The sequence below is a fragment of the Macaca fascicularis genome, chromosome 8 (genome assembly GCF_037993035.2).
Source record: "Macaca fascicularis isolate 582-1 chromosome 8, T2T-MFA8v1.1".
NCBI lineage: Eukaryota > Metazoa > Chordata > Mammalia > Primates > Cercopithecidae > Macaca > Macaca fascicularis.
In genome coordinates this window covers 25,020,991-25,046,533 of record NC_088382.1, presented here as the reverse complement: position 1 = coordinate 25,046,533, position 25,543 = coordinate 25,020,991, and the positions used below count along the sequence as shown (strand labels likewise).

Here is a 25,543-nt window from a genome sequence, read left to right as displayed (position 1 = left end):
TTTTATTATACATATATCAAAATGTATGTACTCTGTGGGGCCAAGCTTCAAAGGGGAAAACATTAAGTCCACAATCTCTATCCTTAGTTAATGCATCTGCTCTTCTGCTGCAAAGGTAAGAGTGGTTAAACAGCACATTAGTTGTTAAGAACACAGGCTCTAGGATAAGACTATTTGGGTTTGAATCACATTCGTTGCTTGTGAAACCTTAGGCAAATGATTTCATCTTTATGTGCCTCAGTTTCCTGATCCAGAAAATGGGATAAACACAGTACCTACCTCATATGACTGTTTCGAGAATAAAATTAGTTACTATAAAGTGCTTAGAATGGTGGTAACAGTGATCACTCAAAAGTGTAAGCTGTTATTATTTTGGTAATTACTGATCACAATGGGGACTGCATGTGGCAAGAGAACACAACATGGACTCCCAATTTACACAGGCTCTCAGCTAACACATTTGAAATAGGACCAACTCACAGTTAAGATTTCTCAGGGTTAATAAAAATGTCTGCAGAATTATGAGCAATAGCAAAAGTAATGCTAATATCATTAATATGCTTCCAACTTAAGGGTGAGATGTTATAACTAATATTGATACGGGCCTGTTCTATAATCACAAATTTTTAGCTGGATAAAAAAGTAAATGACTAAAATATAGCCAGGGCAAAAGAAAGCCACTGGTGTTTCCTCTGTAGTATTCTGTGACATCAATGACCATTTAAAACTTTCAAGGTATACAGGAGCAGAAGGGGCACACAAAAGGTCGAACTTTATGGTCCCTTTTTTGAAGTCATTCTCTTTCATGGGCAAAGCAGTAGTATTTCACCCTTTTTTTTTTTTTTTTTTTTTTTTTTTTTGAGATGGAGTTTCACTCTTGTTGCCCAGGCTGGAGTGCAATAGCACGATCTTGGCTCACTGCAACCTTCGCCTCCCGGGTTCAAGCGATTCTCCTGCCTCAGCCTCCCGAGTGGCTGGGACTACAGGTACATGCCACCACGCCCGACTAATTTTTTGTATTTTTAGTAGAAACGGGGTTTCAACATGTTAGCTAGGCTGGTCTGGATCTCCTGACCTCAGGTGATCCGCCTGCCTTGGCCTCCCAAAGTGCTGGGATCGCTTTTATCTCTAAAATGAAAATTAGTACCAATTTAAAAAAAAAAAAAAAGCTAAAATGGAAAAGGGGAAAATAACCTGGAGACAGAAGGGGAACAGGACAAAAAGTGAGTTGCACTTACAGAGGAAAACCCAATGGAACTATTTTGTTTCAAAAGGGCATTAATCACTTACCGCAAAAGCACACAACTGCCAAAAAAGATCATCCCACACACAGCAGAAAACACCAATACTAAGAAAAAATATGGCACTTACTTCAATGAGGAAGGCTGTAGCACTTACTTGATTAATTTCATTGGTTAGCTGAGATAAAATTGTGACACCAATGATGCAGTATTCAACACTATCCTGGTTAAAAAAAAGCATAAGGTAGAAAGAGCTGTCATGGGTGCTCGGTTTTGGCATTTGGCATGCACTCATACTTTTGAATGATGGCCTCCTGTGTCATTAGTAAAACTGCCTAGACAAGGCAGCAAGGAATCATAAAACTGTTTTTTTGCTGGACATAAAACCTAACTGTCACCACAAAGGAACACTGAGAAATCTGACTTCATCAAAATTTAAAACTTTTACATTAAAAAAATTCCCATAAACATTATAGCACATACATTTTAAAAAGGTAAATTGCAAAATACATCACTAAAGTAAATGACAAGTAAGCAACACATTTTACAAAGAGACTGTATACAACAATAAGCAAAAGGTAAAGAATGTGAGGAAATGTGCTTAAGATATAAATAGAAGTTCACAGAAAAACAAATATAAGCAATAAATACAAGCATATGAAAATTTGTCTCACTCATAACCCAAACAATAAGATACCAATTTTTTTAACCTATTAAATGGGAAAAAGTAAAAAGTTTAGCTTCCAGGGCTGAGGTAAGCAGGTCCTCTTATCAACTGTTGGTGGAAGTAGATACAGTCATGAGTCACTTAACGATGGCGACACATTCTACGAAATGTGTTATTAGAGGATTTCACTGTTGTGCTAACATCATAGAGTGTACTTACAAAAACCTACGTGGTACAGTCTACTACACACCTAGGCTATATGGTACAGGCTATTGTTCCTAGGCACAAACTTGTATACCACATGACTACACTGTGGGCAACTATAACAATGGTAAGTGTTTGTGTACCTAAACATAGCAAAGATAAAGTAAAAATACAGCATAAAAGATTTTTTTCAAAAAAGCTACACCTGTTTAGACGCTTACCATGAATGAAGCTTACAGGATTGAAAGTTGTTCTGGGTGAGTCAGTGAGTGAGTGGTGAGTGGATGTGAAGGCCGAGAACATTGCTGTACACCACTACAGACTTTATAAATATGTACACTTAGGCTACACTAAATTTACTTAAAAAATAAATTGTGCCACGACATTAAGACAGTTCAACATCACTAGGCTCCATTATAATTTTATGGGACTGCTGTTGTGTATGTGGTCTACTGTTGACCAAAACATCATTATGAAGTGCATGCTGTATAACTTTTTTGAAGATAACTTGGAAATATCTTTCCTAGGCTAGGAATTGACCCTACAAACACACTTATTCAAAATAAATCTACCGGGCTACTCACTGAAGTATTAATTTAACACTCAAAAAACAAAAAACAAACAAAAAAAAACCCAGGAAATGCCCATCTATAAAATATTAACTAATTAATTAAATTATCATATTTTCGCTTGGGACCATATATAGGGATTTGAAAGACTGAGACAAGGTTTGTTTTTGCCAACATGCAAACACTACCAAGACACACTAAGGGTAAAAAACATGCAGAAGAGAATATATCAAATAATTCTATTTTGTGTCATGTTTAAAAAGTAGATAAGCGCGTAAGCGTGTGTGTGTGTTTATATATATGTATATGCTGGCTCTGTCATTCCCATTACATCAAATATATACACTGTACCTGTAAAAACCTTGTGACATCTGTGATTGCATTTCTGAAGACATAGTCATCCTTCTGACAGTCAAACCAGCCCAGTTTTGTGATTCTGGCATATAACTGAATAAGTGCTTGTGTCACGAAAGTAGCCAACTTTGGCCGAGTGGCAAGGTAGTTGAGCACATAGTTCCCTATTAAAAAAAAAACAACAAACAAAACCAATCCACATAATAGAAAGCTCTGCCAGAGAAGGGTGTATATCTTTAGACATGCTAAATGGCCAAGAAATTATAAATTTAGACTATTTAACCCAAACTGTCTTAATTCTTTATGCTACTGTTCCAAATTTAAGATTAGTAGGTGTTCTAATTCAGAATTTTATTTTGTCACGTGAAGAATTTGCAGTATAGCCACTATGACTCTACTCCTAGGTAGCTAAAGAATGTGGTCTACACAGAATTAAAAATCGTTAACAATGTTTTTCTTAGTTATTAGCGACAGTAAAGAAAAGATGAATGAAAGAAATCTTCTGATGACAAAAGGGAGGACTTAGGCTTTATTCAGAAGTAATTGCGTTGGGCCCTTCACTTTCATAAGCCCCAAATTCTGGAAACAAGCTGGATTCTAGACATTTTTGTATGGTTAGCAATCTCAGCACATCACTGAACAAACACATACATTTGACTATTACTAGCACATCACTAAACAAACTATTTTCTTCAAGACAGAACAGAAAATTTTCCACTTACGAATATCTATTCGCTGTTCCAATGGTAAGGGGTTGTTTGTGCGTGATACAAGCTTGGTAAGGCATGTAGCTGCCAGTAACTGGGAGTAAGAGGACTGTGAAAAGAGAGGGAAAAAGGACTTAAAATTGTTTTGAGCAAGCCAGCCACAAGGTTTTTAACTTGGAGATCTGTGCTCAGACTCAAGAAAAGGCAATCAGTTTTGGCAGATTTGATCCTCTGGATTTTAGAGGGTCTACTGCTCTGAGGAAAAATGAACCACATAGCATAAGTTTATTTAGCTGACTTCAACAATGAACAATGGGAAAGACAAAGTAGCAGTATGATCAAACTGAATCTAATACAGATATCTGCTTCACTCTGAGGGACAGACACTAGAGGGCATCTTTTCAGAAAGAGAGAGGTTAGAAAAAAAAAATCTCTCCCCTTATTTAAACCAAGAAATCTCCCCTCAGTATCTGTTATAATGATATTTCAAACAGTTTCACCTCAAAATATTTCTATGGCATGATATTAGAGAAAAAAGAAAAGAATTATTAGAGGAAACCACCATACTATGCTGTATAATTAATCTCCAAATTGTATCTTTCCATCAGTGCAGCTATCAATCAGCTATTGTGCTGGGAAATGTATATGATAGTTTAAAAGTAAACTTAAGGTTATTTGCGAGAAATAAAAATTATGCCTTAAGCAATGGAATAGCTTCATCACATTCTCAAATGTGGCTTTAACAAGTATTAACCTTATGGAGACTCAAAGCATTCCATTTGATCAAAATGCCTAAAAAGGAGCCATGGAAGAATTCCTCCATGTGGCTATATTATATACAATGCCATAAAACAGGAACAGGCTCAGAACCATTAAAGTATTTTAATCAAGGGTCAAGGACAATTTTCTATGACACAGAAAGTCCTTAAGATGGTAGTCCTTCAGACTATCCATTTATGTTAGTATTACATAATACCACCAGGTATAAGATTAGTGGTGAGAGAGACTGTACCGTCGCTCCAGCAGGAGTTAGCTGGCAGAGCTAGCTGGGCATCTCCCACAGGACAAATACAAGCGCATCAATCCAAACACCAAGTGATTTAAGAGAAATATATAAAACACTATGTGCATAAAACTCAGAACAGACCACCACACAATCTCTGACCATGACTTTGTATCATTCAGATACTTGGGGAAAAAGTTATATCCCTCAGCTACTAAGGGATAATTTCAACCAATTATAATTTGTTCTATTTATTGTATAAACAATATTATGATACTTATAAAAAGTCAAAAATAAAGTCAACTAGAATTCTATCCTTTCAACCAATTAACTTTCATTTTTTCACATTTCATTCCAGTCTTATGGAAACTTTTGGAAAGCAAATTTCGATTAACTAATTCTTTAGGGATTACTGTTGTTCAGAATACCACATGGCATTATCATTTCTTTTTTCACACACACAAGAATGATGGCTAATATATGTGCCTTTTCTTGGTGTCTTCTCTTTCATCTGTGAAAGAGCGTAATATAGGTAAGCATGACTGGGAAGCTGTTTGAGGATTAGGGAAAATATGAGGACTGCACTGTACGTTGCCACTTTATTTAAAGAAGGCCAGTGCTTGCTGCCGAAGTCTAGCTGGGATCTGCCTCTCATGATGCCCTTTCATGGGACCCTGGGGGGATCCTGCCCTTCCCAACACTTCCATCTTGCCAAAGATAGTGATTTTATCAAATTATATCTCATTAGGAACATTATTTTGATCACTGCAATGACATTTTTAAGCTGGAGGAGGTTCTAATTCCATTTAAAATCCTACAATCTCCTGTAATTTCATTGTCAAGGTCACTGTTCCTGGACTTGCAAGGCAATAAACAGCAGCTGTGGCAGAGAGGACACAAAACACAGAGAAGACTGAGGATCTTGTATTAGGACTTCGGATTAAAAATGTCATTTATTGGCTGGGTGCAGAGGCTCACGTCTGTAATCCCAGCACTTTGGGAGGCCGAGGCTGGTGGATCACCTTAGGAGTTCGAGACCAGCCTGACCAACATGGAGAAAGCCCGTCCCTACTAAAAAAAAAATACAAAATTAGCTAGGCTTGGTGGTGCATGCCTGTGATACCAGCCACTCGGGAGGCTGAGGCAGGAGAATCGCTTGAACCCAGGAGGTGGAGGTTGCAGTGAGCCGAGATTGCACCATTGCACTCCAGCCTGGGCAACAAGAGTTTTTTTGAAACTCCGTCTCAAAAAAAAAAAAAAAATACATAATAAAGAGGTCATTTATCTACAGTCCTATCTTATTCTGGAAAGGATAGGATATGGCACTTAAATGTAAAAGCAGAAAACAAGTTCTGGAAATTTAGGATGAAAAATTACAGAACAGAAATGCATGTTCAAAGAGATTTTCTTGATGAGGCTATATGGCCGTTTTGCCAACCTGGTAGGTATGGTACTTTTTAAAAGTGAAAATAAGTCAGGGACACCTAGAAAAATCAGGAAACAGAAGCTATCCCAAGCCATCCCTACACAGACAACCAGAATAAAGTTTCCTAAGTGCCCGTTATCCTTTAGGATTTTCAGATCTTACGCACACTTCCTCTTTCGAGGAGTAGCTGGCACTTGCTCAGGCAATCGGGGCTGTTGGTAAATTCAACCAAGGCTTTCTCTGCCTGGAGTCGAGTGGTTGTGTCTGTGGTTTCATACAGCTGTTTGCACAGATTCTCTAGTTGGGCCAGGCTCTGGAAAAGATCAGTCAGGAAAGAAATCAGTTCAGCCTACTACAAATGCAAGCAACTGTGCTTAAAATTAACGAACAAAGATAAATCATAATCAGTAAAGAAAGAATTGCTTCTGAACTCTGAGGAGGACCTGGGTAACATTCACCTAATAACCATTTATAGGTCTCTTTATCTGATGCTATAGAAGACAAAATGATAAAATGCTTAAAATACCTATATACTTTTTCATCATTCCCTTGAAGATCAATCATACATGATACATTTTTCCCCTTACAAATACCCAGCCTCCTAAGCCTTCCTAAAAGGCTTTCAAATAAAAATTCAGAATTTACTTATTCTGCTATTAATGTAAAAAGTGTGAAATACTAGAGGCACGGCTACTAAAATTAAGCACATAAACATGACATAAGTGCCACATACATTTTCATATAGCTTTAAATATTCCTTTGAATAGTAGTTATTAGCTTACAATACTGTATATGTGTAAAGATGGTCACCTGTATGAGAAAACCTCTAGAGAAAGCTTCAGGATGTATTTACGCACCTTCCTCCCTGGATCCCTCATGTCTAAAGTTCAGCAGACTCTCTTCTGTTGCACTTTAAACTCTTACTTCGGTTCCAAATTTAAAATGAAAGGATCAAAATAAATTCAACCCTAGCATATGCTCACTTAGAGATAAGACAAGGGAAACACCCACAAGCAAACTCTTCTCTCCAAATCTTGAACCAGTTCCAGGGAGGCAGGAAGGGGTATGGGTGTGTGCTTTGGTCAAAAACCCACAGGGATGCATATATACTTGCACTTAATGTGGTATTTAAAGGCAAAGAGGAAAGTAACTAGTTAAGACTATACTTAAATATCACCTTTCACTGACTGAAGTGGAGAGTAAACATCTGTTAGCCTTTAAAGGAATGGTTTGGACTTTAAGAAAAAACTGGAGCCTATTTTCACCAGCAGCAAGGATAGTCTGAGAGATCCTACTATTAGAAAGGACAATTCTGACAAGAACAAAAATAATAATAATTAAACCAACCTGTGTAAATTGCCTAAAATACATTACACAGCCAGTCTGCCCAAGGCTTTTCATTATCACTTTATTTCATTACACTGTGTCTTTATAAATCACAGCTTTTCCACTAAGCAGGAAAGCCCTTAGGGCAGGATTCATATTTTACTCAACCTGGTTAATAAATTTCCAACACTAACTGAAAGGAAACAAGAACGATGAATACTGACACCCTAAGAACGATGAATACTGACACCCTAAGATCATCAGTCTCACTTCAGAGAGCCCCCAAAAGAACAAACACAACAACCTTGCCCTTAAAACAAAATAAACCATCTTTCGAATAATCTTGGGACTTTGATTAGGCTTATGTTTAACCTGTTTCTGATTTCCAGGGGTCCCACTTAATATCTTCTTCAATTCAAGAGCATGGAGAAAATTGCAATTGCAAAGTCAGATCTCAAGCAATAAAGTTCTACAAGTAGGACCTGAGTTTATTCACATGGCTTATGAACACAAGTAGAAGATAAGGCTAATTACATACATTCCATAAAATACATGCAAAAGCCATTTTTATGCTTGCCAGTACTGCTCAAGACCTTATTGAAAAAAATTATTTAGGAAAATAGGTAACAAGAAAGACATCAAGAGAAAGACACTGTAACTAAAACGTAAGCTGCTATAAAACCTGGCATCAGGTATCCGGGAGTAGCAGCAGCCTCAGAACCTCCACAGCCATCACACACTGAGCTTTCCAACATCCTGAACAGACACTCCCTAAACAGTCCTGATGCTTACGGTATAATGGCTCTTCTTAAAAGTCTGATCAATCAGTTCCCATGGTTCCCCCATGCAACTCTTGTTTATGTTTATTACAACAAAGTTGTTCACATGACAATGGCTAAGCATCTGTCACAGGTAATTCCTTACTGCTAAAAACCTACATGCAGGTTATGGTGGGCTTTTTGTTGTTGTTTTGTTTTGATTTGCTTTAATTTAGCAGACAAAACATACTGCAGGGTAAGTCTGGTAATGCATTCTCAGCTCAGGAAACAAGACTGTTTAAAAAACAAAAACGCAATTTGACCATTTACACAGTTTGAAGAACGACAGCTCCATTTTTTTTTGTTCCCAGAAGAACAAATGGGAAACAATTATGTTTTCCCAAACAATTAGTGGAAACATCTGAAAAACAGGGTCATTTTCTTTGGGTTGCCCACACTACCAATGAAGGAGAGAGGAATGAGACATTAACATTTATGGTTTTTTAGTTACCAGCGTTTCCCAAACAAAACTAATGGTTAGGTTCTTTTGAATCACCTTCTTTTTGGCCTAGCATAAAATAATTTATCCTACAATTATTTGATTAGCTATTAAAACCAGTACTTCACACTAAGGGTGGCCAAAAACACACCACGGCACTCTCCTTGGCATGATAACATCTATGTCAAATGTTTTCCTATTCGTCAATTCTTATTAAGGATATCTATTCTGTGATGCCACTTTGGTCAGAGAAAATCCTCCAGAGAAGAATGTCTATTTTCTGTTCCTGAAAAACTGCCTATAATCCACGGAGAAAATTCTGCCTGGTCTCGCTGAAACAGAAAAGCACATTTGGTAAAATGCTTTATAAAAGTGAAAGGTGATCTTCAGCTAGCAAAATACTGCTTTTTAGCATAAGAAACTCAAGAGGATTAATTCCCAAACCTAGAATCAGACCGATTTCACCAACAACAATTATGATGAAGGTATTAAAATAATGCATCTTCTTTAATATCTGGCAACACCAGTATTTTAGTCTATTCAACTTGGATAGAGGATATGCAGCTAAGTTATTCTTATTTCAACATAAGGCGAGATTTGTTGAGATTACAGACCTTAGAATATAGTAATTTGTCTGGCAAGTTGCCTCTAAATTAGGGGAAAATAAAGATTTTGTTTGTACATTAGATGTTATATTACTCCACAAAGCAGAATACCTCAGATTTTACTTTATTTGTATCGAAGTGCTCTTTAAATAGCCCAGTGGTTATACTTTTTTTTTGTGATGGAGTCTCACTCTGTCGCCCAGAGACTGGAGTGCAGTGGTGCAATCTTGGCTCACTGCAACCTCTGCCTCCCAGGTTCAAGCAATTCTCCTGCCTCAGCCTCCCGAGTAGCTGGGACTACAGGTGCGTGCCACCACGCCTGGCTAATTTTTTATATTTTTAGTAGAGATGGGGTTTCACCATATTGGTCAGGCTGGTCTTGAACTCCTGCCCTCATGATCTGCCCGGCATGGCCTCCCAAAGTGCTGGGATTATAGGTGTGAGCCACCGTGCCCGGTCTATATTTTAAAATTAGCCTCACTGCTTAAAAAAAATCCACATGGAGAGTTCCAATCAGAGACCAGGATTCTTGCTTTTAGGAAGGAGTTAATGACACTCCCAATAATACTGAGTACTGAACTAGACACAAGCATAATCCTTGGGTGACCAGTCAGATCTGCAGGTGTTCTGAAGAGCACATTCTTAACCTGACTGCCACCCGGCCATCAGAGATGAGCAGAAGCTGCCATCATGTTACAAAATATAGGCTCAATCCAGAGAAGTTCTAGCAAACTTAGAGTAGATTTACCAATTCTGTAGCTGAATTATCATAATTCTAATGCCACAAATATAAAAAGAATGGTCAAAAACCCAAGCCACTTTCACCCTTTTCACAAACCCTTTTAATTTACATCCCCCTTAGTTGCAATTTTTCTGTGTACTGGGAAACAGTGTATTGAGTAAATTAAAATATTTATAGCGGACCGTGCCAGAAAATGAATCATTTTAAGGACCCAGAAGGTTAACTGACATATAAATTACATTTTTATCTATTTAACAAGGCATTCTTTTAGTCAGTAATTGAGTATCCAATTATCATAGATAATAAAAGAAACTTTAAAAATTCAGTAACAACAATTATTGTTAGATTAGAAGACAAATGGCAAAACAGTATGTTGAGTTTATTACCATTTGTGATACATGTTAGTAAATTTATAGAAGAAAACCTGGATGAACACAAACCAAACTTAATTGTCTCTGGGAGGTGAGAATATTCAATTTCTGTAACCTTGGAAATTTTGACCACAACCACGTATTCCTCTGTAAGCAGAAAAAAAATCCTAACAACTGTAAAGATAAGCATTTTTTAAAAGGGCAATTTAAGCTAAATTCTTTTCCTAAATTAACTCTTCACATTAGTAACATTTTACTAGTTAACAGCTGATTCTGTTACCAATCAGAATTCATATAACAATTCATAAAACCAAACAGACAAAAAGCTATTCCCAAAGCTAAAAACCAAAAAACTGCATTTGCATTTACTACTAATTTTATTTTCTTTTTTCTTACCAATGCTGGTAGCCTCAGTGGCCTGAAAAGCATATTCAAGGGTTCTTCTTGTTTATAAATTTATACGAAAGGCAATCGTGGTGGCCAAAGTCGTCTTGGTTTACAGATGTATCAGTAGACCTCTCAAAAGTTACTTACTACAATGGAGTTCACAGGGCAAACTAGCTTGCTCTTTGAATGTTTATAAATGTACACTATTTATTTTTTAAACTCACTTTATGGAAAAAGTTTACCAAGTCAGTGCCAAATACTTGTTTACGTACTTTACAAGAGAATAAGCCAAGCAGCCAATAAACAAATGAAAAGGTGTGCAACCTCAATAATCATCAGGGAATGTAAATTCAAACCACGATGAGATAGCCATTAGAATGACTAAAATGAGGCAGGGCGTGGTGGCTCACGCCTGTAATCCCAGCACTTCGGGAGGCTGAGGCAGGCAGATCACATGACATCAGGAGTTTGAGGCCAGCATGGCCGACGTGATGAAACCCCGTCTCTACTAAAAGTACAAAACTTAGCTGAATGTGGTGGCGTGTGCCTGTAGTCCCAGCTACTCGGGGTGGCGGCTGCAGTGAGCCAAGATCCTGCCACTGATCCTACCACTGCACTCCAGCCTGGGCGACAGAGTGAGACTCTGTCTCAGAGAAACAAAACGAAATGAAAAAAATGACTAAAATGAAAAAGCCAACATCAAGTGTTAGTTAGCATGTGGAACAACTAGAACTCGTATGTTGCTAATTTAGTCTGAATTGATTCAAATACATTGGAAAACTGGGAGTGTAAAGGTACACATATGGAGACTGTGCACAGTGGCTCACACCTATAATCCCAGCACTTCAGGAGGCTGAGATGGGAGGACTGCTTGATCCCAGGAGTTCGGGACCAGCCTGGGCAATACAGGGAGACTCTGTCTCTACAAATAATAACAAAAAAATTAGCTGGGCATGGTAGTGTGTCCCTGTCATCCCAAGTATTCAAGAGGCTGAGGCAGGAGGATTGCACAAGTCTGGAAGGTCAAGACTGCAGTGAGCTGTGATCATGCCACTGTACTCCAGCTTGGGTGACACAGTAAGACTCTGTCTCAAAAAACAACAACAACAACAAAAAACACCCTACAACCCAGCTATTCTGCTCCTAGATATACACTCAATAGAGATGCATACTAAGCTCACTCATGGCAGCACTAAACGTTAACAGTTCCCAAATAGAAAGCCAAATGCCCATCAATAGCAGTATGGATGTTTCATTTCTTAATTTGTGTGCTGGCTACCCAGGCATGTGCAGTTTGTGAAAATTCACTGAGTTTGTGTATTTCTAATTTGCATATTTTAATTATTTGTACATTTATAATTCATGTATTTTTGTATATTATGGATGAATGCCATAGTTCTGCCCAAATTTTCTAGTTACTTATTGTCATAGATTACTTTTTAATACTAATGGAAAAGAAGTTTTCATCAACAACCTACAGCTGCACTTCAGATTCAGAATGCTTTAGTTTTACAACACTAAATGTTTTTATAACCATGACTCCCATTCATTTCTCAGGAAGAACTAAGGTAAGACTAAGACAGTGAGTAACACTTTTGGTTGCAGATGCTGTGTATGTCTACTACGGTAAAACAAGATAAAATACGTATTTTCAGCAAGTGATAATACTATGCCAGAGCCTGGCGTGCATGAGATAAGGATGGCAAGTCTGCTACCACATGAGACTGCAAAATTCTACATTTACTTCAAAATACTAATCAATTCTAACTTGTAATAAACACAGATGATCTTTGTGTTATGGGTAATATGTGGCCAAAACACATGTAAACAAATTATTTCATGAAGTAAATGGCCAGAATGCACCTAGTCACTTAAAGGTTTATTGACTTATAAGTTTAACCCAAAAGCATTCACTTAAGTTGTCACTAGAAACTAGCTTGGATTCCTTCTCATTGTCACTAATGGTGCAGAGGAATGAAAGCTGCAGGGCAAGGTGAATCCGCTAAAGAAGAGGTTTCAATCTGGCGCCCTGAAACAGGCCCACAGTCATTTTTGGTTTTTGTCTTGCACTGTGGTTTTAAAGTGACACAGTTGGCAATATTTCACACTATCTGGTTTTCCAGCTTCCTATGAAAAATGAGAAGCTCTGAAAGCACTGGGTCTGCAAAGGGTCACAGAGGGAGTGCTTTCCTGGGCAGGTTCTCTTTAGTTCCCCATGGCTCCTCTGTAGACAGCTGTTTTCTCCTCTTGATCTCCGGCAATTTTGTCTCCTATCAGTGGTTCATTCCTGGATGTCAAATTTAAAAAGCAGCATGCATGATAGAACAACAGATTTGGGCTTACCTTTGGGTACTACTGCTTCACCAAATTTGGTTAAAACACAAGGAACTACATAAAACTTAGGCAAAGAAGAGTTTGGTTGATACTGGATCGTTAGATACTGGTCTTAATGTGTGACTGTGGGTGAGTTAACTTTCAGGAACTTCAGTTTCTCTATAGGTAAAGTAAATGCATTTTATTTTATGATTTTTAAAAGACACTTCCAGTTCTAAAATTCTTTGACTGTAATATACTATCCTTCATATTTTAATTATATTAGTGAATCAGAATTCCAAGTAAACAAATACCAAAGTTAAAACGATCATGAAAATGATGATTAGGACATTTTTTTTTTTAAAGTGAGAATGATATTTTAAAAAATAAATTGGGTAACACTCACATCCTTGTGATTGTAGCATAGGATCTTTACCCACAAACAACTTCAGTGACCTAGCAACAGGAACAAGGTTTCTTTTGGAGCTGATTCAATACAGAGTAATGGGTAAGATTTTACATGCCAGACAAATCCCTACCCCTCCATCTACTGTAGGAGCATGATTAAGTTACTCAAATCATTCAAACGTTTTCTCTTTCTTTTACATAGAAATAACACCCACTTTACAAGGTTGTAAAAATCAATGAAGTAATGTGTGTGCACTGCTAATTATTACTGGCTATTATCGATTATACTGGCTATCAAAACCTCTGGAGAAGAGTAGCTTTTTTATTGCTTGCATAAATGTACACAAAATCTGCACTGTTTCTTCTAAGGGGATTATAAACGCCCTTTCCCTGTAGGGCCAGGGGCATCAGGGATAAAATATATAATTGATCCTTGTTATTCGGAGATTCTGTTTTGTGAATTCACCTACTCACTAAAATGTATTTGTAATCATCAAATCGATATTCGCTCAGGGTGCTTCCGCAGTCATTCATGCACATGGACAGAGTGATCAACAATTTGAGTTACCTGACTTACACATTCCCAGCTCAGGCTGAACACTGCCATGCTTTGCCTTCTCTTTTTTTTTTTTTTTTTTTTTGAGACAGAGTCTTGCTCTGTCACCCAGGCTGGAATGCAGTGGCGTGAACTCGGCTCACTGCAACCTCCACCTCCAGGGTTCAAGTGACTCTGCTGCCTCAGTCTCCCAAGGAGCTGGGATTTCAGGTGTGCGCCACCATGTTCGGCTGGTTTTTGTATTTTCAGTAGAGATGGGGTTTTCCCCATGTTGGCCAGGCTGGTCTCCAACTCCTGACCTCAGGTCATCTGCCCGCCTCAGCCTCCCAAAGCACTGGGATTATAGGCATGTGCGACCATGCCCGGCCTTGCTTTGCCTTCTGTTTCAGCTTTCACAATGTAAAAACTGTAAGGTCCTTTATGGGGTCTTTTTTTTCACTGCTTGTTTCTTGCAGTTTTGTGCTTTTTATTGCTAATTCCACTGCTTAAAATGGCCCACAGAGTGCTAAGGGCTGTCTACATCTAGCTCCTAAGTGCAAGAAGGCTGTGATGTAACTTATGGTGAAATTGTGTGTGTTAAATAAATTTCATTCAGTCATGAGTTACTGTGCTTTTGGCCATTAGTTTAATGTTAATAAATCAACAACATGTGTTAAAGTATCTTTAAACAAAATAACAAATGAAACATGGTTACATATTGCTTGTTTGATGCAAATGTGGTGACCAGGAGCTGGCCTGGATCTAATCCTATACTTCCCCTAGGAGCAATGGGTCAGTATTTGCTAACTGTGTTCTCGGTGACTTTATAGAACATGACAACAAGCAATGAGGATCAGTTCTATTTCTGGCATCACTGGGTGAGATTCAGCACATACTTCCCCATAGAAACTTAATTATATTTATTGCCACTTTTTAAAGGTATTTGTTCAAACAGAAGTATTTGTTAGCCTATGTAATTTCCATATTAATGTCCGTACAACTGTCTCAAATGTTTGCTTAAATCGCCAGTTGTATTAATTACGCATGAATTATGACTTTAGTGAGCACAGTGCATGCACTGGTATGGAAATGGAAAGTACAAGGGTGTCTGGCACAGAGTAAGAGCTTCCTAAGAATGTCTTAACATTGGGTAAGTCTAACTCTCAAAGCTTTCAAAGGAGCTTCATATTAAAATGGCAGATTGATCACATATCTAATTTTACTCCCTCCCAAAACCCAACTAACACAACACTAACGGTATTAAAAACAAAACAAAACCCCTAAATCCTCACGATCCCACAAAGATAGATAGGGAAGACAGGAACGGGACAATAGCAACATAATTTTGGAATATAGAAAAATCAATGGTAACTGACTTAATGACCTAAGAAAGCCAAATCCCTAGCCAGCAGTGAGGAAAGCTGAAAACAAACCTCATTCACACTACATGCTCAGATGTTTAGGTGAAGTGGGGTGGCCCAAAGAAGGAGAAACAGGGTGAAAGTATCTTTGAGAAGTTAAGATTCCCAGATAGTCCTCCTCACTGTATGCCTCTCAGTAACTGTCCCTCTCTTCGGACTGGGAGACACCAAGCCAGTCAAAATCACATCTGAAGCTATGGGCACCCTGTAACAAATAGGTTGATGAAGTGGGAGTGCCGCTGAGTCTTCCCTCACTGGGTTCCACCGAGAAATTTCAGTGAGCAGACATACTCTTTAGGAAGGAGTTTGGAAGATTTTCCCCTGAGAATCTCATTAGCTACAAAGCAAAAAGTTGCAGATACACTAATATGCAGGTTACCCCACAAATGGCACACCCGATTACTCTGCTGTGATGCCTCAGCAGACACGCCTCGCCACGTTTTCAGGGCTTCCAGTCAACTCTGTATTATCTTAATCTTCATCCTGAGCAAATAATCAAGTATTATCAGAAATCTGAAGAAAGCCTTCAACATAGAAGATGGAGAGCTAAACAAGCACACAAAAAGCAATCTGAAACAAGTAAAAACTATAAAGGGAGAAGGAAACTTGACCAAAAAATGAAAGATGAAAACATATAATTAAGCCCAATATTGCAAGTGTGGAATAACAGGCTGTGCTTAAAAAAAAAAAAAAAAAAAGAAGACATTCAAAGAACATAAAAAGAGATGTTAGAAAATAAACATACAATGACAGAGACAAAATATTCTATTGAAAGGTGGGAAAATAAAGTTAAAATCTCACAGACAACAGAGCAAAATGACCAAGATGGAAAGAGCAAAGTTTAAAAAAATCAGAGACCCAGTTCCACAGGCCTAATATCCAATTAACAGGAGTTACAGAAAGAGAGAACAGAGAACGGTGAAGAAAAGGAAATTATGAACAAAATAATTTGAGATAACTTCCTAGAACTGAAAAACATCAGTTGCCAGAATGAAGTGTCCACCTAATGCCAGCATAATACATGAAAGTCAACCCACACCCAAGGCACACCACTAGGAAACCTCAGAAACCTGATGACAGAGAGAAGATTCTATAAGCTGCTTTTAGCAGAGACAGAAACTTAGAAAACAAAACAAGATCAGGAATCAGATGGCTCTGGACATCACAAAAGGAACACTGGACACAAGAAGCCAACAGAACAATTCCTATGAAATCCTCTAGAGAAAGAGCTCCAGCATACGAGGCTATACTCAGTCAAGGAAGGAATCATGTGTGATTAGAACAAAGCTATCTTTGAGGGTGTAAGGCCACAAAAATCTGTCCTCCATGCTCCCCTTTTTGAAGAGCTACTAAGGAATATACTTCACGCCAAAGTAAAGTGTAGTTCCATAAAAAGGTAAGCACGGGGGCCAGGCGCAGTGGCTCACGCCTGTAATCCCAGCACTTTGGGAGGCTGAGGCGGATGGATCACGAGGTCAAGAGATCAAGACCATCCTGGCCAACATGGTGAAATACCGTCTCTACTAAAAATACAAAATTAGTCAGGCGTGGTGGTGGGCACCTGTAGTCCCAGCTACTCTGGGGGCTGAGGCAGGAAAATCACATAAACCCAGGAAGCGGAGGTTGCAGTGAGCCGAGATCACGCCACTGCACTCCAGCCTGGAGAGAGCGAGACTCCGTCTCAAAAAAAAAAAAAAAAAAAAAAGGTAAGACTACAGGTCATGAGTTATACGGCCATGCTGATCCTATGAAACCCAACAGAGAAGAGGGATGTCAAGGAAACCCCTGGAACGACAGCGAAGGGCACAGGACAACAACTGTGAGTTGGCCATTAAGAGCAACCAGGTCTTATTCAAGCAGTGTGGCTTTAGGGACAAGTCATGTTCACAGAATCATCACCAAGATCCCTGCCACCACTGCCTGCTTTAACCTGAGGACAGAATACCTGGATGAGAATTCTCATTTAAGATTTCACCTTAATCCATGTTGAAGTTTAGTGCACAGAAAAGCCCTCGATTGACAAAGTAAACACTGTACTTTAAATTTGGAAAGTTTTTCTACAAAGGTGCGCCACCATTTTTAACTAATGTTCCAAAGACAAAAGACAGTTTGAATTCTGATGAGGAGAAAAAACCAATATACTTGGCTTTTGCCACCTTCACTCCTTCTTTATAAAAAGAAGGTTTTTAATGCCTTTTATGGAACTTGATTCTGCATGGACAATATTAAAAGACCAAAACAACGTACTCCACTATGAAAATGGCTGAGTATGAAAGATTATACAGGCCAGGCAGATTACTTGAAGAAAGGATGCCAATATCCAGCTATTTGAGAACCCAAATTTGCAATGTGAAACAACCACGTATGTAAATAAAACTTTTCTGCTATATTACCATTTCCCTAAAAACTGCATTTTTATAAGCAGGTCTATACTGGGAGAACAATCCTGTAATAGCTCAGTACTCCTAAGAATGTTAACCAACATCTCAAATAACTTAAATTGATGTGATCAATTTAATGTCTTATCAACTTTTTCCTTACAAACAGTGTTTACCATATAGCAAGCAAGGTCAAACAACTGACTTCTGAAGTTCAGAAAATGATAACCTACTGGCTAGATATTAAAGGAGTCAAAATGTGAGAAAGAGTTGTATAAACTCACTTCATTAAGTTCTGGTTTCCAAGAGCTATTTGTTTTTCAGTTCTTATGTAAGCTATACCGCAGAGGGACACATTTATTATCTATCTATCTATCTATCTATCTATCTATCTATCTATCTATCTTATTTTTTTGAGACGGAGTCTCGCTGTTGCCCAGGCTGGAGTGCAGTGGCAAGATCTCAGCTCACTGCAACCTCCACCTCTCGGGTTCAAGCGATTCTCCTGCCTTAGCCTCCCGAGTAGCTGGGATTATAGATGTGTGCCACCACACCTGGCTAATTTTTGTATTTTTAGTAGAGATGGGGTTTCACCATGTTAGTCAGGGTGGTCATAAACTCCTGACCTCGTGATCCGCCTGTTTCGGCCTCCCAAAATGCTGGGATTACAGGTGTAAGTCACTGCACGCAACCCACATTTATTATTTTAAGTTTATGTTTTTACTATCAATTTGATACAACATTCAAAACGGATTATTGGGTGTATTTTGTACAGAATCCTATTAAAACCTCCATTTAAACACTGCATTATATATAATAGAGCAAAGGAAGCGATCAAAAACACACAATCACCAATTCTCTGAGGCCATCAATCACTAAGCTCTATCATCATGTTTTACAATGACTAGATAAAAAGGATTTTAGATTCAAGCAATTATACTCAGGTTTATTATTAGGTTAGCCAAATACATAAAATGACCCAGAGAATATCTTTCCCAGTGCCCCTTTTCTATCTATAGTATGTTACTAGTTCTTAAAATTTCCAGGATTGACAGAAATTGCATTTACAAACAGAATCTAATTTCCTTAAGAAAATGAAAAGACTAGTTACCACATGGGAGAAAACATTCGCAAAAATCTGATATAGGACTGATATCCAAAATATACAAAGAACTCTTAAAACTCAACAATAAGAAACCCAATTAAAAAATAGTCAAAAGATCTGACCAGACACCTCGCCAAAGATATACAGATGGCAAATAAGCATATGAAAAGATGGTTAACATCATGTATCATCAAGAAACTGCAAATTAAAGTAACAGTGAGATACTACTACATACCTATTAGAATGGCTAAAACCCAAAACATTTATAACACCAGATGCCGGCAAAGATGTGGAACAACAGGAACTGTTGGTGAGAATGCAAAATGGTACAGCCACTTTACAAGACAGTTTGGCAGTTTCTCACAAAACTAAACATACTCTTACCATATGATCCAGCAATTGCGCTCCTTGGTATTTACCCAAATGACTTGAAAACTTATGTCTACACAAAACCTGTAAACAAATGTTTATAACAGTTTTATTCATAATTACCAAAACTTGGCTACAAAAAGACACAGAGGAATTTAAATGCATATTGCTAAGTTTAAGATGCCAATATGAAAGGCTACATTATTGGATGATTCCGACTACTATATGACATTCTGGAAAAGGCAAAACAATAGAGACAGCAGAAAGAACAGTGGTTGCCAGGAGTTTGCAGCGGGGAGAAATGATGGTGACAGAGGCAGGGAGGGAAGAATGAAGAGGCAGAGCACAGGGGATGTCTAAGGCAGTGAAACTGTTCTTTTTGATACTATGATTGTAGATACATGTCATTGTCTCTTTGTCAAAACCCACAGAGCACAACACTAAGAGTGCCCTTCAGTTGTTAATAATGTATCAATATTGGCTCATCAATTGTTAATATACCATACCAATGCAAGATGTTCGGGGTAACAGGGTATGTGAGAACTCTGTACTGTCTGCTCAATTTTTCTATAAACCTAAAATTGTTCTAAAAAATAAAGTCTAGTAAAAACATCTAATTTGCCAGTTTAAGACGTCCTATTCTTCCTTCCAGAGTTTTATCTTAATACTGGCTAGTTTACTAATCAATATTTAATACTAAAACATGACATTTTATATCCTAGCTTTCACACCCAACTCCCACTCCCTACCACCTGACATGGAAACAGAATGGTACAATTCTCTAGCTGAAAACACAGGTGTTATAACACTGACATTCACTGTCAAAGCCAATGTAACCGAGCGTGGCTCTCTGCCATCTAAACGAGAATCCATACTGTACCTATCTGGTATAAAATATTTTTCTGCTAGAGGATCTATATAGAAAGTCCTTCAATTAGTTAGATTTATAAAGTCATTTCTAAGTAATGCTCATATTAAATAATCTACTGTTACTTTTCTAAATTATTGCCTGCCACCCATCCAAACATATGTCTCTACAGGTAGGTCAGCAAAGTATACTTTAGTTTGCTGTATGGGTCTTCTATTTTATATAGCGTCTCTGGTGTTCTACCCTCCTTTCAAAACTCTGAATACAATTCTGACATACTTCAACAGTTGAAAATATTTTCTCTGCAAGTTCCTGCAGCTCAATCAAGCATTTGCTTCCATTAAAAAAAAGAAAAAAAAAATTCCACTACTCATTCACCTGAAGAACAGGGTTGATAGTAAATTGTAGCAGATTTGTTGTTACACAGTAGATATGTTACTGTGTAACAAAAAAGTCAGTGTGCAGCATACCAATACATTTATTTTTGAATATTCCTAATAGTTTTCATTTAAGAACTTGTTGCAGGAAATGACTACAGGTATTTTACCATCCCTCACATCCTAAAGTGGCATATTTTTTGGGCCAAAGTTTCACAAAGGAAGAAGGCAGGCCATCCTATGAAAGGAGAGAAGTAACACCTGCTGAACATGTTATTAACGCCAAGGAGACATTTTTCCACAATGTGGGGATGATACTGGATTTTTACTGAAATTTGCTGAGACTGGGCTGGTTATCATCAATCCCTCCTATTTTGATTAACTGATGTGTCTCCATCACTTCTAGGGATTCACACTGTAGAGACAGCATCAGGATCGACAGTCATAAGACACATAATTAATATGACTTAATGTAAATTCCAATACCATACATACTCTTCAGAAAGAATTTTCCAAAATACTGGGTTGAGAACATGAGGTTCTGAGAAACCTCAGCAATAGCTGGAGACAATAACAAAACAGTTGACAACACACTTACATGGCTATTGGTTCTTCTAAGTGTGACCAGATGCTGACAAGCTGCACTAATATTCAAACAAAATGGGCAGAAAAGCAGACTACTGAACATGCAAATCAGAAAAGGCCTTTAACTGGTGGTTTTATGCGCAGCTCTGTCCTAGACTATGTGACTCTGAAGTCCCCTAATTCTTGAATGTTTCTATTCCATTACATGGGAAACAGGATCCATACAACAACAAATATCTGAGTACCTTTGTGCCAAGCACAATTCTAAATGGTTGATTAAACATATTATAATAAATTATAGGGTATGTTAGGTGATAAATACTATGAAAAAAACAGACAAGAGTAAGGATGATTAAGAGTATATGTGGGTATATAGAAATGCAGGTTGCAGTATTCAAAAGGGTAATTAAGGTAGGCCTCGCAGGTTTAAAAAAAAAAAAAAAGAAAAGAAAAGGAGGTACTTAACCAAAGAGGTGAGCACATCTACCTATGTCACCTAACAAGGATTCTCTCTGGATAATGCCCACCAAGTCCTCAAAAGGGAAAGACTGTCAGTTTGCTGAGTACCAACTATGTGCTGATCCCTGTGCTAGGTACTTACTTACTTACTTTATTTACTTATTTATTTATTTTACTCGCTCTGTTGCCCAGGCTGGAGTACGGTGGTATGATCTCGGCTCACCCCAGCCTCTGCTTCCTGGGTAGCTAGGATTACAGGCATGCACTACCACACCCAGCTAATTTTTTTTTTTCGTATTTTTTGTAGAGTCGAGGTTTTGTTATGTTGGCCAGGCTGGTCTCAAACTCCTGGCCTCAAGTGATCCGCCTTCCTCAGCCTCCTAAAGTGCTGGGATTATACGCATGAGCCACCGCGCCAGGCCCTAGGTACTTTATATATACCTCATTTTCTATATAAATTTATGGTAGAATATCAAAATCCCATTGGTATTCTCATTTTCTAAAAAGTAAAAGGCAAATATAAATTTTACACAAATTAATTCAAGGAAAGGCTTCTGAAAAACAAATAGGAATATATATGTATATACTATATGTTTTTAATTCATAGAACTCTTTTAAATTAACAATCATCTGTTGCAAGATACATCAATTTGAATTCACCTAAGGAAAGTCCATGTAATATTATTTGTAGACTAACAAAGATAACTTGAAACTAATTTGACAATCTAGCAACCTAAGTGAAAACACCGCTAATGTTCCCCAAAACACACATGATGCAACCTAAACATGTCAACATAACCTCACCAACAAATCTTACTCACTTGATAGAGAGAGTAATTCTCACTTTTGTTCTCTTCAGAAGAACAAAAATTAGATCCTATAGTTTAGGAATATGAAATATTCCATCAATGAATGGCACTAAAGCTAATTAAACCTTCAGGTAAGTGTTTCTTTGAAAATGTCCTTGAACGTCTATGAAACAAGTGAGATTAAAAATGACCTTAAAAATTTATTTTGGAACTTAAATTTCTGATTCTGCTTTGGTGATTAGGTTTAAAGCAAAGTCTTTACAACTACCCACATTTTCTTTAGAAACGTAAAAGATTTCCCAAACTGCAATACATTAAATGTCTACCTGCAAATCTCTACCCAAAATGACCAATAGTGTTCAGTCAAGTTCAGAACTGAACAATACCTGAGAGCAAGAGACTGAAGACACCGAGGTCAAGTGCTTTTTAAAAACACAGCCTAGGGCCGAGTACAGTGGGGCTCATGCCTGTAAACCCAGCACTTTGGGAGGCCAAGGCAGGCAGATCACCTGAGGTCAGGAGTTTAAGACCAGTCTGGCCAACATGGCGAAACTCCGTCTCTACTAAAAATACAAAATTAGCTCGGTGGCATGCCCCTGTAATTCCAGCTACTCGGGAGGCTGAGGCAGCAGAATCGCTTGAACTCAGAAGATGGAGGGTACAGTGAGCCGAGATCGTGCTACTGCACTCTAGCCTAGGCGACAAAGTGAGACTCCATTTCAAAAACAACCACCCATCACCACCACCACCACCAGCCTGGGCATGACTGAGCTTCACCTGACTTCCGGCAGAGGGCAGTGGCTGCCATGCCTTTGTTGTTACATGGGGGAAAGAAAGTCATGAACCACATGGCCTTTAACACTATAGGTAACACTCCTATATTGTTCACTATATTGCTCTTCTAAAATTTCTTCCCCCACCACATTGCTTTTAACTGAATTCTTAAATGCTAACCCTTTCTGTAACTACTCTGACACAATTAATGCATAAAAAAGATGTTCCATCTGAGTGGAAACAATGAGAGAAGTATCACACATAGTAAGAATCTAAGAATTATCAGTGCCATGCTATCAGTATGTAGGCTTCAGACAAGGGCAGCTATATGGGCAACTGCCTCTAGGCAAGCAATGGGCTAAGGATGTCTGGGTCAGTATTTTGTATTTTGATGGCTGGCAGAGCAACAACGGAATCCCCATGACTTGTGCTACCCTAGAAACTAAAGTCACTTAATTATAAATGCAGAAATTAAACTTCACAGGGTGAGACTAAACAATTTTATGTATAACGTTAATTTTGGAACTAATGTGTCAGTTCATGAGATTTTTCTGAAAAATGTGATTCAACAGTAAAACAGAAATTAGAAGCAGGGATATCATTTGAACAGAGAGATCAGCAAACCTTTAGAAAACTAAGTTGACTTGTGGAAACTTTCATCTGTTCTCATCTCAGGGCCCATAACTTGCGACTGCTGCCAAAAGCCCACAGACTGAGGGGCATATTTCCTGGTAATGACTCAAGTACTTAACTATGGATGAGTCTACACAATCAGTAGCTATGCTCTTTAGGGTGACTTTTTAAAGGATCCTTGGAGGAACCAAATGGTTTCTCTGAAATAATCCCACATCTATCTAGTCTGAGAATGTGTCATTCCTAAAACCTGTGATGCCTTCTGGTGTGTAAAATGTTAAATGAATTCAGGAAGATTCTGGCATAGATGCTTTTGATAGGATGTTGAATTCTGGCCTCTCAATACTTATTTTTCTGGAGAAGGATGAATTAAAAAAAAAAAAACTAGAAAAGCTCAGTTCCTCATCTTATATTAGGTTGAATCATATGAAAATGCCAAATATCCAAATATTTTTGACTGGTAAAAATGACAATTTTATGTGAGTCAATCTAGTATATAAAAACATTTAAAAACTCCTTTAAAGTATAGTCATGCCTTGCTCATCGACAGGGATACATTCTGAGAAATGCAGCCTTAGGCAATTTCACTGTTGTGTGAACATCAGAGTGTACTTACACAAACCTAGATGGCATACCTGCAATACACCTAAGCTATACGGTATAGCCTACTGCTCCGCGGCTTCAAACCTGTACCATGTCACTGTACTGAATACCTTAGGCAACTGTAACACAATGGTCTTTGTGTATCTAAACACATAAGCAGGTATGTTTAAAGTACTATGTTGTGCTATGATAGCTATGTCACTAGGCAACAGGAATTTTTCAGTTACATTATAATCTTACGTGACCACTGTCATATATGTGGTCCATTGTTGACCAAAATGTCGCTATTCAGGGCATGACTGCACTTTGAAATCTGCACTCTGCTTCTAATTAAGGGTTGGGTTTCACTTTTAGGTCAATATATGAGAGTAAGAGTATTACAAATTTGATAAGTAATCTGACTTTGAATTCATCTATTCTAAACTTACTCTCTCATTACTCTTCAATGAGAATCCTCTGGTCTCTCTGGTTTTCAAATCCACTGTGCTCCTTCTTCCTCTGGGCTTCAGACCTGCTAGTTTTTTGTTTGTTTGTTTTGTAGTTTTATCCTATAGTTCTATCAGTTTTTACTGTATATATTCTGAAGCTATTTCACAAAGCACATACAACTTGAGGAGCTCAATCTTTTGTTATTTAGTGACTCTTGTAATCTGTAAAGGCCTCTGTCAGAATGTGTTATTAATCTTTCCTCCCACTTTGTAGATTGCTTTTTCTCTTGTGTGGTCATCTTTTGATGACCATACATTCTTAATTTTAACACAGCCTAATTTATCATTATCTTCCTTTATGATGAGTCCTTTGCTTGCCCTGTTGGAGAAATCTTTCCCTATCCTAAAGTCATAAACATCTTCTATTATCTTCCAAGAGCTGTGTTTCTTTTGTTTTCACCCAAGATCTAAAAGCCTGTTGAGTATTGTGTATGATATGTGTCTACGTTGCAGGGGTAGTGGTGATGGTATTAGTAAGGTTTAATTTCCTTTACAGTATTATTTTCAATTCACGCAACCTGGCTTTTCATTTTGAGGTTACTTAATATTTGTGATTACT

General features: G+C 37.9%; 1 protein-coding gene across 9 annotated transcripts in view; it reads right to left on the bottom strand.

Moving 5' to 3' along the window:
• XPO7 (exportin 7) overlaps positions 1–25,543 on the bottom strand; it is an 88,435-nt gene that overhangs the window by 34,373 nt on the left and 28,519 nt on the right. For 2 of the 9 annotated variants that reach the window (XM_065518570.2, XM_074000414.1), the window contains exons 1-5: positions 7,029–7,104; positions 6,338–6,484; positions 3,758–3,851; positions 3,033–3,199; positions 1,372–1,464 (exon numbers count right to left, since the gene is read on the bottom strand). In XM_065518570.2, coding sequence (XP_065374642.1) covers positions 1,372–1,464; positions 3,033–3,199; positions 3,758–3,851; positions 6,338–6,484; positions 7,029–7,049 — 522 coding nt within the window. In that variant the 5' untranslated portion in view covers positions 7,050–7,104. Of the gene's footprint in view, positions 1–1,371; positions 1,465–3,032; positions 3,200–3,757; positions 3,852–6,337; positions 6,485–6,981; positions 7,105–25,543 lie in introns of those variants that run through there. The other 7 variants (XM_065518571.2, XM_074000415.1, XM_045397994.3 and 4 more) reach the window with 5 other exon arrangements.